This window comes from Drechmeria coniospora, chromosome 01, assembly GCF_001625195.1.
Source record: "Drechmeria coniospora strain ARSEF 6962 chromosome 01, whole genome shotgun sequence".
Taxonomy (NCBI): Eukaryota; Fungi; Ascomycota; class Sordariomycetes; order Hypocreales; family Ophiocordycipitaceae; genus Drechmeria; species Drechmeria coniospora.
In genome coordinates, this window is record NC_054389.1 from 4772593 (window position 1) to 4786934 (window position 14342).

The 14342-nt window shown below is 59.1% G+C and overlaps 4 protein-coding genes across 4 annotated transcripts; 2 read left to right on the plus strand and 2 right to left on the minus strand.

Annotated features, from left to right (window-relative positions):
• Nucleotides 1-1242: 1242 nt before the first annotated feature.
• Nucleotides 1243-2997, minus strand: DCS_01177 (uncharacterized protein; the record flags this gene model as incomplete). The annotated part of the gene is made up of 1 exon (XM_040798512.1): nucleotides 1243-2997. The coding sequence occupies one exon, from the start codon at nucleotides 2995-2997 to the stop codon at nucleotides 1243-1245; it is 1755 nt and encodes a 584-aa protein (XP_040659395.1).
• Nucleotides 2998-4835: 1838 nt separating this feature from the next.
• Nucleotides 4836-5898, plus strand: DCS_01178 (SWR1-complex protein 5; the record flags this gene model as incomplete). The annotated part of the gene is made up of 2 exons (XM_040798513.1): nucleotides 4836-5182; nucleotides 5244-5898. The coding sequence occupies 2 exons, from the start codon at nucleotides 4836-4838 to the stop codon at nucleotides 5896-5898; spliced, it is 1002 nt and encodes a 333-aa protein (XP_040659396.1).
• A 498-nt stretch (nucleotides 5899-6396) lies between these two features.
• Nucleotides 6397-7468, plus strand: DCS_01179 (uncharacterized protein; the record flags this gene model as incomplete). Its single annotated transcript, XM_040798514.1, has 3 exons — nucleotides 6397-6667; nucleotides 6739-6830; nucleotides 6908-7468. 3 exons carry the CDS (start codon nucleotides 6397-6399, stop codon nucleotides 7466-7468), a joined length of 924 nt encoding a protein of 307 aa, XP_040659397.1.
• Nucleotides 7469-8152: 684 nt separating this feature from the next.
• DCS_01180 (transcription factor Fst12) lies at nucleotides 8153-10634 on the minus strand (the record flags this gene model as incomplete). The annotated part of the gene is made up of 5 exons (XM_040798515.1): nucleotides 8153-8444; nucleotides 8605-8688; nucleotides 8756-10258; nucleotides 10362-10461; nucleotides 10517-10634. 5 exons carry the CDS (start codon nucleotides 10632-10634, stop codon nucleotides 8153-8155), a joined length of 2097 nt encoding a protein of 698 aa, XP_040659398.1.
• Nucleotides 10635-14342: the final 3708 nt, after the last annotated feature.

Consider the following 14342-nt stretch of genomic DNA (forward strand, 5'->3'; position numbering starts at 1 on the left):
TGTGCGTTGCTTTGACGTGACGTGAGGGTGATCTCGCTGTTGGACACGCCAATCAGAAATCGAATTCAATTCCGGCCTATATACGGTGCATGTCGAGGTGCTGGAGGCGGAGATATCAAGGTCGAGGCGGGAGATGGACCGAAAAAAAGAGCGTCCGGAATCCGAAAGCGGCTGGGGAGGTCGCGTCGGTGGTCGAGCAGGCACGGCAGAGTCGGGTGTCGAGGGTCAAGGCGGTGTCGTGCACGTCGGGAGGCGCGCGTGATGCAGGGTGATGTCGGGATCCGAGTCGCGCCAAGGTGCTGCCTTGACCGTGTGGGTGCTGCGGCGGTGGGATGGTGTACGGACGATGGCCAGGCCAGGGCCAGGACAGACGCGGAGGGAGGGAGGGTGGGAGGGATTGAAAAATTGTGCAAATACAGGTACGGGGACGCGTCGGGGCGGTGACCTCGGGCGTGGGGGACAAATAAATCGGCTGCAAGCCCACGTTGGCTAGGATTGGAGATGGCTGCGGATGGTTTGCGACGGAGCTGGCGATTTTTTGGATGCGCGCGCGCTCCTCTCACTGCTTGATGATGGGGAATGGTGAAGACAGTAACTGGCAAGATTCGGCGTGCTGGCTGGTGCGGTTTAGCGGCGATTTTCCACAGTACATCTCAGCACGGCTCCTGCGCAGGCCGAATCCCGACAGCAGCCAGTCAGAAGGCGGCGTGAAGGCGGCGTAAAAAGGCTGCCTCAGGCTGAAAAGGGGCTAGTGTGAGAAGTACAAAATTTACATCTTCCTGGTCACGTGTGCATTCGCCGTCAATTCAGCCAGGGTCGGCCTCGAACGCCTGCCGAGGGCATCCGGACGGACGACTGTTCTGAACCTGTCAAGGAGGCTGTGCCGATCCGACCTCCCTGCTGGTTGGACGCGTTGCTGGATGCTATCTCAAGTCCGGTCTTGATCAGAGAGCCATGCTATTCACGGCCAAGATGCCGTTTGGCCCGCGGCGTTGTCGTCCAACACATGCCAAAGCGACGAAGTGTCGTTTCGTGACGACTCCGTGCCTCTCTCCATGGCGGTATTTTGAAGCGGCTTTCGCAACTGCCGTCGCATGCCGCCTGCGGCCGCTGTGCCTGTCTGCTGTCGGTTCGGCAGTTTACAATGGTGCACCGTATGACGCTTGGTATCCCTGCAGCAGTCGTGGCGTCTCGTATCGTATCCGTAGGTGTTTGGATGCGCGAATCTCGTCCATCGCATCGTCACCTTTTTGTCTTTTTCTTGTCCGGCTCGTCGTCGTCGCTCAGCTCGGCGTACTGCGTCTCCGGCTGCGTCTTGCTCCAGGCCTTGGTGAAGACGGGATCGCTTTGGGCCTGGGACGCGTACTTGAGGAGCGCCTCTCGCGGGTCCTCGTGCAGCATGCGGGCGAGAGGGATGTTCTCCGCAACGCGCTTCTCGTCCGGCTGGCTCTTTTGGAAAGGCGTCTGCTGCGGCATATGGGGTCGCCTCGGGTCCTTGGACCTGCCTGTGCCGGTGACACCGGCCTTTCTCGAGCCAGTCGTCGCTCCGGGCGCGAAAATGGCGTCTCCGGACATGCCGAGGGACTGGTCCATGGTGAACTCGGGGTTGTCGTCGATGTGTCGCTTCTTCGGCGCTCGCGACATGACATCGACCGCTCCTCGCGTCGACAGGGTCGGGCTGTAGAGGACGTGCGTCTCGGCGTTGGCGGAGCCGGTGATGATCTGGTTCATCTTGGGGTGCCAGGCCACGGTGATGAGGGCCGAACCCGGCGTGATGGGCGTCACGTGCTCGGATCGAAGATTGCCTGGGTTCAGGATGTGCAGGTGGCCGGTGGCGGATCCGGTAATGATGCTCGACGAATTGGGCGCGTACCGAATGTTGGTCGTCGGAAACTGATCCGAGGTGGAGGGGTGCGACGTGGTGACGAGCGGCTTCGTGAACTTGCGCGTGTCCCAGAGCTTGATCAGATCATCGCCTCCCCTCGTGACGACCATGCGGCCGTCGGAGGAAATGTCGATGCCGCCGGTCCAGGTCTGCGGCTTGTGGGCGTCTCGGACCTCGGCGGCAGGTCTCGCGAATGGTCCGTTGCCGGCGTAGAGGACGAGGGCCCCGTCCAAGGCGGCGCCGACGAGGACGTTGCTCCCGCCCGAGGCGGCTGCCCCCCAGGCGACGGTCGTCATCTTGGTCCTGCCAGCCGAGCCTGCCGCTTTGGACTTGAAGACGACGACTTCTTTCTGGCACCGCTTGTTGTTGACGTCCCAAATGCGCAAGGTGCTGTCGGTTCCTGCCGTGACGCAGATGTTCCTGTCGGTCGGGTGCCAGGCCCCGGTGGAGATTTCGGAAATGTGACCCTTTGTGTTGTGCATGTCACGGAGATACATGTCTCCCTTGACAAACTCGGTCAAGACCTCACCATCGCGGGAGATGATCTTGGCCTGCGGGTGAGCCGAAACGCACAGGAGCTCGCTGCCGGCATGCGGGTTGAACTCGATGTGATGGACGGGATGCGACTCCGCGCTCTCGGTCGCCCGTTTGGATTGGTACGGATCAACGGTGCGAAAAGCTCGCAGGGTGGTGGGGGTCATGGAAGCAAAATCGTGGAGGTTGACGGTGCAATCAAGCGAACCCGTCGCCAGTCGGCCGCCAAGGAGGTCGAGGGAGAGGGTGGAAATGGCACGCGAGTGGGTTTTGAGGACCAGCTCGTGCGATACGGGATAGCTGTCGGCGTCGTCGCTGTCGTCGCTGTCGTCGCTGTCGTCGCTGTCGTCACTGCCGTCATCGTCGCCGTCGCCGTCGCCGTTGCTCGAGCCCGCGCTCTGCTTCCGACTCGTCTGCCGAGCGGGAGGTTCCGGTACCGCCCTCTTGCTGCGATCGATCTGGGCCGAAACGTCGGCTTCCTTGGTTCGCTTGCCGAATGAAAGAGGCAGAAAGGCCCTCATGGGGTCGTCGGCTGCGAGCTCGGGAACGTCGACGTCGAAATCATCGTCGCTCGCCATGGTCGGCCGGCAAGCTGAGGCAGGACCTGGGACGTCCGCGGAGAAGGTTGGAGGGTTGGAGGAGACGAAAGGTGCGGCAAACTAGCAGCGGAGGAGACTGGATGGGGGCGAGAGATTTTATTTATGACAGCGTTTGCAGGTTGGGCGGGTTGTCCAAAACCACCTGCTCCGTATACCTGCCCATGTATTATTCCCTTTCTCCGGCGGCGTCATCCACAAACGCTACTCTCACGCCAGCAGTGCACGCCAGCAGTGCGCGCCAGCAGTGCACGCCTGCAGTACGGAGTACATGAAATTAATTACATGCACAGGACCCTAATGTACTCCGTACTGCGTGCGCACTTGTATAAGTATGCATCATTTACTTTGCCCGCCTTGATCCTAGTGCCATCGGCAGGGGCCACGAGGACGACCACCATACCACACCGCCGGATGAGTGTTTCGAAGTAGAATTGTGCTCAGGGATGAATCCTTCACATCCGAATCCATCAACGAACTGCCTTGCCCTTGGGCTCAGCACTCGGATCTCGAGTCTTTTCCGCCGGAATCCTTTGCATGTCTCCGTCGATGGAATCGGAGAAAGGCAGGCAAACGGAGCAAGGGTGGGTAGGCCGTCACACAATTTCGCCATCGCCTCCTCGCTCGCCTCGACGATCCGCGTCAGGGCTACCCAAGCCGGCCGTCAAGCCATCACGCCATCGTGGCAATCCCAGCCTGCGAACGAGATTCCGTTATCGCCTCCACCCGCTCTGCAGACGGATGTCTTTCCAGCTGCGGGAGGCGACGACTGCAGCATTTGAATCGTCGGAAACTTGCGGCTTCATCGATGATCGGGTACACTTGCGAACCTTGTCGGAATGGCCATTGCGAGTCCAGCCAAGTGGAAATCACATCTTGGCTCCTCCCGTTCACCAGCTTCCCCCCCCTCTGCTCCTCCTCCTCCTCCTCCTCCTCCTCGTCCAGCCGTTCGGTCCGCCCAAGGTGCTTGCCGAGCGGAACGAGCAGGGATTGCATTGACGACACTCACTCTCACGCATGCACTGCCTTTCTAGTGGTGGAAATATCCCTGCAGGTGTAATGTATGCATCTGTCTTACTAAACATCCATTGGGCTTCAGGGAAGGTCTATTTGGCTTCAAAGCTGCGTACTTTTGCGTGACAGCGAAGGCTACGATATGGAACTTTCCGGTACGCCAGGGAACGTGCAGGCCAACAATTCATCGTATTGAACATGTAGCCATGGCCTGCGGTGGTTATTCCCTGAAAATAAGCACCATCTACGGATGACGACCGGAACGACGAGAACCCACTCTGCTAATGATGGATTGGAATCGCAAGTCGGGCTTGAACCCAACACTGTCAAGCGCCCCTTGAACCGTGCTCCAGCGGCGAGTTGACGATAAGCTTACTGTAAGTTGGCTGGCTGTACCACCTCACAGTACATGTACTTACTGTACTGCAGTACGGGAGACGCCTACGTACTGCATGTACTTACTTACAGTATACATACTGTACTTTCCTACTTACTTATGTAAGTAGTACTGTTGACACACCTAAAAACGTGTACTCCGTACTCCGTGCTTATTCCGAAATTCCACCTAAGTACTTACTTACAGCACTTAAGTACATCTGTTGCGGACTATTAGCGTCTACTAATTTGATTGGTCATCCGCCTAATGCGGGTAAGCACTGGACAATGTTAATGCCGTAACTCTCCATACTTGTACTTACTTACAGTAGTAGGTGTACAAGACCCGCCCACAATAGCCGCAACCTGGGCGCGTCACGGACTTGAGTGTCTCCAAATGGAAATTTCGATACAAACGCTGCGTCTACAAGATGCCGCATGACAACTTGTCAGACGACGATGACGAGAAATACGCATCCTCGGAAGACTCGGACTTCGCCCCTGAAGAGGCGCCAGAGCAGGCGTCGGCCTCTCTCGATTCCGAGGCAGACTCCGAGGGCGAGGCCGACGACAGAGCGGTCGGGTCGACAGCCAGAAAGCGACAGGCAGACGGAGATGTCGATGGCCAAGACGAGGGCTATGATAACTCGGGAGATGAAGCCATTATTCAAAAAGGCCGCAAGCGACAAAGAAAGCGTAGGGATGCGGGTGTTGGGTCCGATGACGATGCCCAAGCTCATGGTGGCTTGATCAAGACCAGGAGGCAACGGGCCGAAGAGTACGATGGCGGCTCTCCAATACTTCACCTACGCTTGTTCTGCATGCTAACCAGACGATAGGAAAGCGGAGCGAAAAGTGGCAGCCATTGAGGGCAAAGTCACGGTCGATGTCGACGCCCTGTGGGAGCAAATGGTGTCGGGAAACCCCATGATACCGAAGTCGTCCGAAGAAAGCAAAGCACCCGAGTCTCCGAATGGCAAACGCAAGATTCCAGCCGGAAACATGCAGGATGGCGGAGTGCCCAACGAGGATCCCTCCGAGACGATCCTCATCAAGCGCACCTACAACTTTGCCGGCCAGGTCCACACAGAAGAGAAAATTGTCGGTCGCGACTCTGCCGAAGCCAAGTTGTACCTCGCTTCTCACGGCGGCCAAGTTCCCCTCGAAACATCTCCGGCGAAACGCGCAACCAAGAAGGCGTTTCGCTCCGCCTTTGAGCCCATCGTCGAGGTCGGTCCCGGTCGCACGGATCTCGACCTCGGCGTCGCCGCGATGGCGCACGCGGCCAAGGAAGCGCAGGCGAAGAAGTTGAACACGGTGGAGAAGAGCCGGATGGATTGGGCTGGTTACGTGGACAAGGAGGGTATCAAGGACGAGCTGGAGCTCGCGAGCAAGTCCAAGGAGTCGTACAACGCGCGGTCGGACTTTCTGGCGAGAAGCGAAGCGATACGAGGCGAAGAGGAAAAGAGGGCAAGGGTGGCGGCCAGAGCATGATGCGCGTTTCTTACTTTTCCTTTTTTTTTGTGGCATGATACCATGGGCGGGCAGAACAAGGACAGTTTCTAGGTTTGTGTAGATGACACGACCATCGTAAATCGTAAATGCAGTACAGTGCGTATCCATCCTTGCAAAAACGACGCTGTGAATCGACTTTCCTGAGTCCAACGAATTGAGAAAATATCGACTATTTCTGTACTCATTATATACCGCCCTCAACAGCTTACTGATCACCTTGTGCTGTGTTGTAGGTGCGTTCGAGAGACGTCCGAATTCCGTGACGTTAGTATCGTTTGCTGAGGACGACAATGCTGCCAGTTCAAGATGCAGAATAGTGGGGCTGACAAGACCCCTGGAGCCCAACTACGCCCAACTATGCAAGAACATCGACAAAAAATCCCCAAGCCCGACGACCCCCTCGACGGCTAACCTGCCTACACAATACAACATCCATCGTGCCGAATCGCATCAAGAAGGTATCAAGAAGCGTTGATTATGACGGTCCTCGGCAAGCGAAAGGCCCCCGAGCCGTCCATCTCGCACGAGGATGCCAACGAAATTTTCCGGCGGCACTTTGAGTCACGCTTCGCCCCCATCGACGTAGCCGACGTAGCCAAGCCGCGCAATGAAGCCCGCAAGGACCCAAAAGCCGATGACGACGACGAAGACGACGAAGACGAAGATGGAGATGGAGACGATGACAGCAACGAGGAGGAATCCGCCTGGGGCGGTCTCTCTGATGATGAAATTTCGGATGATGCTGATGGTAGAAACTCCCAGCACGAGCCTCCCCCCTAGTTGCGATCGGCCATGCAGTCGCTGACAAGCAAAACAAAGATATGAGCACCGTCGAGGTCATCGACCATTCGAATTCGAAAACACTACCTGCCACGTCATCCATGTCCAAACGCGAACGCAAAGCTTTCATGGTACGTATGGTCCCAACAACCCGCCCCCCCCCCCCTAGGACCGTACCCTGTGATAGAATGCTAAGGTTTGAATTCAGTCCTCCCGCCCGCCCGACCAAAGTAAAGCCGACGGCGCATCCTCAACACCCTCCTCCGGGACCTCCACCCCATCCAGCCTCCCCGAAGACGCCCCTTCCCTGCTCGCGCAGGACCTCGAGCTGCGCCGGCTCATTGCCGAATCTCACCTCCTCTCCGGCCGCAAGAGCCCCCTCACATCGCTCGGCACCAACCAGGTGGCCCCCAAGTCCTTCGCCAGCGGCCGCATCCGCCAAAAGGCGCTCGATCTGCGCGTGCAGGCCCTCGGCTCCAGTCTCTCCATCCACAAGCAAGAAAAGATGCCGATGAAGATGCGCAAAGGTATGGTCGCCGCCACCGACGCCCGCGAAGCCAAGCGCAGGCGCGAGGCCAGGGAGAACGGTGTCATCTTGGAGCGCGAGACGGCCAAGAACAAAGGGCGGGATCGGGCGAGAGATAGGGGTGCCGTGGATCGGCCTGGGGTGGGCAGGCTCAAGGGCGCAGAGCTGCGTTTGAGCTCGCGAGATGTCAGGGGTCTCGAAGGCGTTGCCGATAAACGCGTTCGACGAAAGGGCACAAGATGACACCGAGTGAACAAATATCACGACAGAATCATCACGAAAGCATCAGAAGCCAATGGTGGCCGCAGCAACTCTTGCAGAATTAATGTAAGGGTCTCGAAGGTGTTGTCGATAAACGCGTTCGACGAAAGGGCACAAGATGACACCGAGTGAACAAATACCACGACAGAATCATCACGAAAGCATCAGAAACCAATGATGGCCGCGGCAACTCTTGCAGAATTAATGTAATGACGAATTTCTCGTTCCTATATGATCCCTACACCCATCCGGCTACGCCTTCTAGGCTTGTCCAAAAAGTTGATGTTCTCCGAGTCATCCAATACTTTCAGATAATCAACCGAGCGTACTCCATACAACGCGTCGTGCGACCTCGCGCCCCTTGTCCGGCACCTCCTCTTCGTCCCAGCCAGCGACTGTGCGACGATGCCATGGCATCCCACTCAGCCATCTAAGCTCATACTCGTACAGCAGCCGCCAATTCGGCCGCGGCTCAGACCAGACCCTCACTCCTGCGGTAGTAAATATAGCAGACGGCGGAAGCACGACGAAAGGAAGGGATGGGTATGCGGCAACGAAGGCTCTCGGTTCAGACCTGGCCAAAATGCGAGCAGCAGATCCCAAAAAGTCGTGAGGCGGACAAATAAAAAAAGAAAGTGGTAGACGTGTCGTTAAAATGCCATCCCATTACATCATGCCGTTGACCGTGGCCGGCTGACTGATTGTCATGGGCATGCTGAGCGTTTGCATGCTGTTGAACGTCTGGGTTTGGTTCATGCCGTTCCCGCCGTGGGGGTTCATGGGGTCGGCAGCCGTGTGAAGGGTCGAGTTGAGCGACCCGGTAACGTAGGCCATTTCCGAGTTGGGTGAGGCATCTTCGACGGAGCCGATGTGGTCCTCGCCAGACAGTTCCTCCTCGTCGGCCGACAGAACGAGCGAGCCGTCGCCGCCGTCCTCGCGGCTGTGGGTGCGCTTATGCCTAGACGCAAACGCAAGTTAGCCATTGCTGCAACGCACAACAGGCCGCTCGGCAACCGAGAGGGCTAGCCGCATCATCGCGCGGCACGCGACGGCGCGGCAGCACAGGAAAGAAACCACAAACCGGCCACGGGCCGATTGGGGAGAGGGGGGAGGCATACTGTGCAAGGTTGTCTGATCGGGAGAATGCTTTGCTGCAGTGCGGGCAGACGTAGGGCTTTTCTTGCGTGTGTGTCCTCACATGTCTATGGATTCGGTCAGATTTAGGCCCGTCAGGTGTTGGTCGACAAAGAAAGACTCGATTGTTCTTACCGCTTCAGGTGCTCCAAACGCTTGAAGAGCCGGCCGCAGGTCGGGATCGGGCAGGAGTGAGATTTGTGGGGGTAAGGACCAAGCTCCAGGAGGGTAGCGGACCGAGCACGACGGACGACGCTATTCGCGCCGGACATGTTCCGGTTATGGCCCTTCATGTGGCCGTCGCCGGACATGTCTTCGGCCGATAGCTGGGCGTAGTCGGGATGCAGGGCCATCGGGTTGAGGGCAGGGCTGCCGTCGAGGGGGGTTCCGTGTCGGGAGACGTCGACCATCTCCTGGTGGTGCTGCTGCTGCTGGCTGGTGGCGACGGAAGCGCCGGGGGCGGTGAAGGACAAGCCGGGAGCCGCGTCCATCGGCTCATTGCCCTCGGGCACGGGCCCGACCGAGGCGGGCACCGATCTCCGCAGATCGGAAGGGCGATGGGGTGCCGACAGGTTCGAGCCTGGCGCGCCAGCCATGGCCGACATGGACGGCGGGATGGAGGAGCGCCGCCGCCGCTGCTTGTACGTGGGCGAACCCTCGATGACGGCGTAGGCGTTGCCGGCGCCAAACGGACGGGCGAACTGAGAGCCGCCCATGTTGGAGGGAGGGAGCTGGACGACGCCGTTGAGGCCGTTCATGCCGGACATGTGGTCGGGGATGGCCGAGTACAGGCCCGTCTCCTCGTTCGCGATGTAGGCCGGCTCGCCGGCCATGGCCAGGGCTTGCTGCGGAGGGGTGATGGGTTCGAACGAGATGCCCCGGTTGCTGTAGTCTTCGTACTGCGACGAGACGAAGGAGGGGGCGGGCGAATACTCGAGGCCGTAGGCCGGCATTGACGTGTGCCGCTGATGCCCCTGGCTGATGGGCACGCCGTTCTGGTTGTACTGCACGCGCGAAAAGTCCTGATCCCTCTTGATCTGCTGCACCTGCTGGGGGACGGCGGCGGCCATGGGCATGGAGTCGTACGAGGCCATGGGGTCCATGCCGTCGGACAGAGGCATCGATTGGGGCATGATGCTCGGCGGGGGCATCGAGTCCATGGATCTCATGACGGGCGACGTGGACTGGCTCTGGGGGTACGAGGGACGCTGGGCGTTGAAGGAGGACGAGTTGGCCTGCTGCGTCTTGGTGAGCTGCTCGTACAGCGACTGCGACGAGTCGTACTGGAACGACATGGCAGGTTCGCTGACGGCGACGGTGGTGGCCTCCTGTCCCATCTTCTCCCGCTTCAGGTCGCGCTCGAGGGCGTCGAGGAAGAGGCGGTCGTGCGGCACGCTGTACCAGTAGAAGACCTTTTGCTTCTTCTGCGTCCGGATGCAGTTGTTCTTGTAGAGAAAGTCGAGGAAGGCGCTCTTGGGCTCTTCCAGCGAGGCGTCCGTTCCCGACTTGAGGTTTCGCAGATCGGAAAAGATGCCCTCCTCAAACTTTTTCGAGTTCTTGACGGGTCGGCCGAACGCCTGGAATCGGAAGGAGAGACATCGCACGATGTCGGTGCCGGAAATGTGGAAGAGGTTGTTCCTGGACGCCGCGTCAGTCGTGGCGAGTCAAGCAGGCAAGTGCAGAGCCTCCTCCGAGGGAGAGGCGTAGAGGCCCGAGGGGGGGAGAGGGGGATGCGGCATACCAGAGAACGCAGGAAACGTACTCGCCCGTCGGCAGGAGGAAGCGGCGGATATACTGATCCGCTTGCCAATCGACGGGGGCGGAAATGAGGAAGTATTTTACTGCCAAACGCGTCAACGGGCCGAGCCGGGCACGAGAAGCCGGCAGACGACTTACGGTTGTCGACCTGCTGGAGAGCGACCTGAGCATCGTGCGGCAATGCCTGCTGCGCTTCGGTGCTCAGCATGAAGGTTTCGGGCTTCTGAGGCGCCATGGCCGCCTGTTGAGGGTACATGGTGAGCTTCGTCGGCCGGGCGGGCTATGGATGCGAGGCGGTGCCTCGGACGAGTGCGTCGCGTGCAGGAAGCCTTGGACGACGCAGCAAGTCGTGGCTATGTACAGTACGGCAGCCTCCTGCGGTGTGGACGCCGCCGAGGAGACGGAGCGGGCAGCGGTGCGGGATGCGGCCGCGATCGTCGTGTCCGCTGCGGGTGGCGGTGAGGTGGTGACGGCGACGGCGGCGAGGCGAGGCGAGACGAGGCGAGGCGTTGCCAGGGTGGGTGTGGGTGAGCACCGGGGTGACGAGGGCTCGAGGCGACGGCGGACTGGAGGGGGGGGAGCAGGAAATTTCGAGACCAGCCCGGGTTGATACGAACGGTAGCACACGGGGAAAGCAAGGCCCAACGGCTGCGTCAAGCGAGCGATCGGGAAGAGGGGCGGTGTCGAGTCGAGCCGGAGAGGAGCAAGCTGCTGGCCGTCGAGGCGTCGCAGGATGATGGCGAGGATGACGGCGAGGACGACGACAACGACGTCGACGACTGACGATGATGATGGATGATGTGAAGCGATTTGCCTCGGGAGGGGAAGGCGCGAAACGAAGGAAAGTTGCAAAAAATTGCGCCCAAGAGACAACGGCAGAGAGAGAGGACGATGACCGAGCCCGACGAGGTTCGCAGCCCAGGCCAAAGACGCAGCCAGCTGGTGTTTGGTAGGAGCGGATTAGAGAGACGGGCGGTCAAGGTCGACAGAGGCGGAGGGGAGGCGGAGGGGAGGCACGACGAGGTTCGCGCCAAAGGGAAAGAAGGAAACGAGCACCAGGTCACTCTGCGACTCTGGGGAAAAGGGAAACGGAAGGGAGCCGAGGGGTTTCGAGGGGGGGAGGGAGGAAGATAATAATAAGAAGGACAGAGTCACGATGGGGGAAGGAAACGGGCGGCTCGGGGGTTCCGGGGGGTTTAATGAGGGCCAGAGTCGTGGCGCTGCCTATCGGGTGGGAGGGACGTGGGAGGGACGTGGGAGGGGAGTGGAGGGACGTGGGAGGGCAGTCAGTGGAGGGACGTGGGAACGCAGCGCAGCGAACAAGCAAGTACCTGTAGTACCCCAGGGAGCACTAGCCACCGAGTAGTACCAAGGTACTAGGCCGGGACGCCTGGGGGGGGAGAGGCTCGCCCTGCTAGGCGCTCTCGAGCAGCGCTGGGTTGCCAGCTCCAGCGGACGGACGGCGAGGTTCCAGGATGCCTGCCTCGAGGCCGCGGCATCGACCGACGCGGAGCGGTACGTGGTCGGCGGCGGCGGTGGCTACCGAATAGCTGCTCGTACTCGTGCGCGATGCGTGCTCGAACATGCATCCATCCATCCATCCATCCATTCATTCATTCATTCATTCACTCCTACACCTGCTCCGTCGCGGCGGCAGCACACGCACCCGTACGTCGGTTTCCTAGCGTTCTGCGCAGGCGCAGCAGGCCTCGACGCTCTGCACTCGCCGCCCCCTCCGCCCACGCAGGTGTACTGCAGGTACATGTACTGTACTGTACTTACTCGCAGAGCTACTGTAAGTAAGTACTTGCAGGCGCACAGGTACGGGTGCAGGTATTTCGGGTACGAGTACGAGTTGGGTGTTCACCTTGTTGGTCCACTCGCAGGCCCCCCAAGACCCACACGGCAGCAGACGCAAATTGCTCGCTGCTGCTTCTCCCGCTTCTCCATCTGCTGCTCGGTGCTAACGAGAGGCGGCGACGGGAACGACGACTCCTGGCTCGGTCGCCTTGGCGAGGGATAGGCTGGCTCGAGTGGAGTCGGGGGAGAGCCGATAGAGGTGGGTGGGCGCCATCAATGCTTCATTGCTTCCCAGCTCCACCCCCCACCCCTGCGGGGCTCGCGCTGCAACGATGAGAACTCGGACTCTGCGGCCGTCGACTGGCTGGCTGGGTGCGCTCCCCACGAGTACGAGAGCAAGTAAGCAAGTACAGTAATACTTGCAACGTATTGTACTTTCGAGTACGAGTAGGCGGACGAGTACTGGTACGTACTGTATCTGAAGAGGAATCATTAATACCACCACTCGTGCCACTCGTGTACCTGTACGAGTGCGCATGTGTGGACCAGTCGGACTGTACGGAGCATTACAGTACACTTGATTCGGAGCACGGAGTGCAAGCACATACTAGTACTTACAACTACATTACGTACAGAAGTGCATCAGAGCGACCAGTAACTTGAGTACTTACCAGGCACTTGCCTACTAGGTAGGTACGAACCTGCCTACTTTCTACGGGTTTGTAGCGAGCATTACGAGGTCAAGTGTCGTTGCGGCGGGCACGCTGCTGAAGACGGAGGTCTTGCCCTCATCCCGAGGTTGGGCATTCGCAAGCACGCGCGCGGTTGGTTCGAAGCAGGCCAACGTTCGGCAGTGACAGAAATAGCAAACTGCCTGTACCAATACCAAGTACCCCGTAGTGAAATGCACTCCCATGCAACTACATACACCTACGATGTGATTGTCCTTGACGTGCATCTGTCCCTCCACTGCTCGGAGTACATGTGTGGAGAATTACCCTACCTGGCAGGCAGGACGGAGTACATGTACTGTTCTGTACTTGGGTGCACTCGTTGCTTGCCTTGCCGCGCGCACAGTACTTGCTCCGTACAGGTACAAGTACATGGCATCATCGGTAGACAGTAACGATGCAGAGGTACCTAGTACGGAGTACTCGGTACTGTATTTGTACAGCGTGCATGTTTGAGGTCGGAAGCAACGTGCTTGCTTGCTTGTGCTGGTTGATGCGTCGGCGACCACCGCGAACATGGCGGCGGCGCGACAGCGTCCAGCTTGAGCCCAAACGGCGGTCTGCCCATCTGCAATGGCCAGATATCGGCTCTTGCAGGGGCACAGAGACCGTGCGGGCCAACGAGCAGATACCAGGAACCTTGGACGCAAGGGTACATACCAGGGTGGTATGCTCTTGGTAGGAGTACGGAGTACATAAGTACAGTACTTGCACCTGCTTATACTTAAGTGCAAGTGCATATTACTTCTTGTACTGTACGGAGTACCTTGGGAGGGGGGGGGGACTGTACAGTAACATCAAGTACGTACAACTAGGTATACTTGTACATGTGCTGTAGGTGTGCGTAGTTGTACTTACTTGAGAAATGTACGGTGTCGATGCGTGTGCAATATTACCGCGTGCAAGTACTTGTACAGTTCTCCGACTGCACTGCGTACCTGAGGAATTGGCGAGGCACCGACCATTTCTGCGTGGTGCTATTAACCCACTAATCGCCCAGCACTCCGTACCTACTTGGGAACGTATTTGCCCACGCTCGTCAGAGCGATGGCGTTTTGTTTTGCAGCAGGGTCCGCAGACCAGCGCCAGCAAAAAGCCATCAAGTCCCCCCCTGTCCGGCTAGCTAGGCGCCTCTTGAGATGGGCCTCCGTCACGACTCCGTTCCGCGCTGCCCAGGCGGATGGGGAGGCTCTCGCTCGTCTCGTCGGCGCCAGGTTGGTCCGGCGCGCAGCGGCCGTTGACGCCTGGCGGTTCTCGAGGCGACAGCCACGGCCAATCCTCGCAAGCCATCTCGTTGGCTCGGGCGCCGGGACGGACCCCAGCAGGAGCCAAGCGCACTGCGCAATCGGCTCGCTCCCAAGAACGGGCAGGGTGCTCCTCGAGCTCGTACTGGTCGGCGGGCAAATATAGGCCAGCGGCTGTCTGTCATTCGA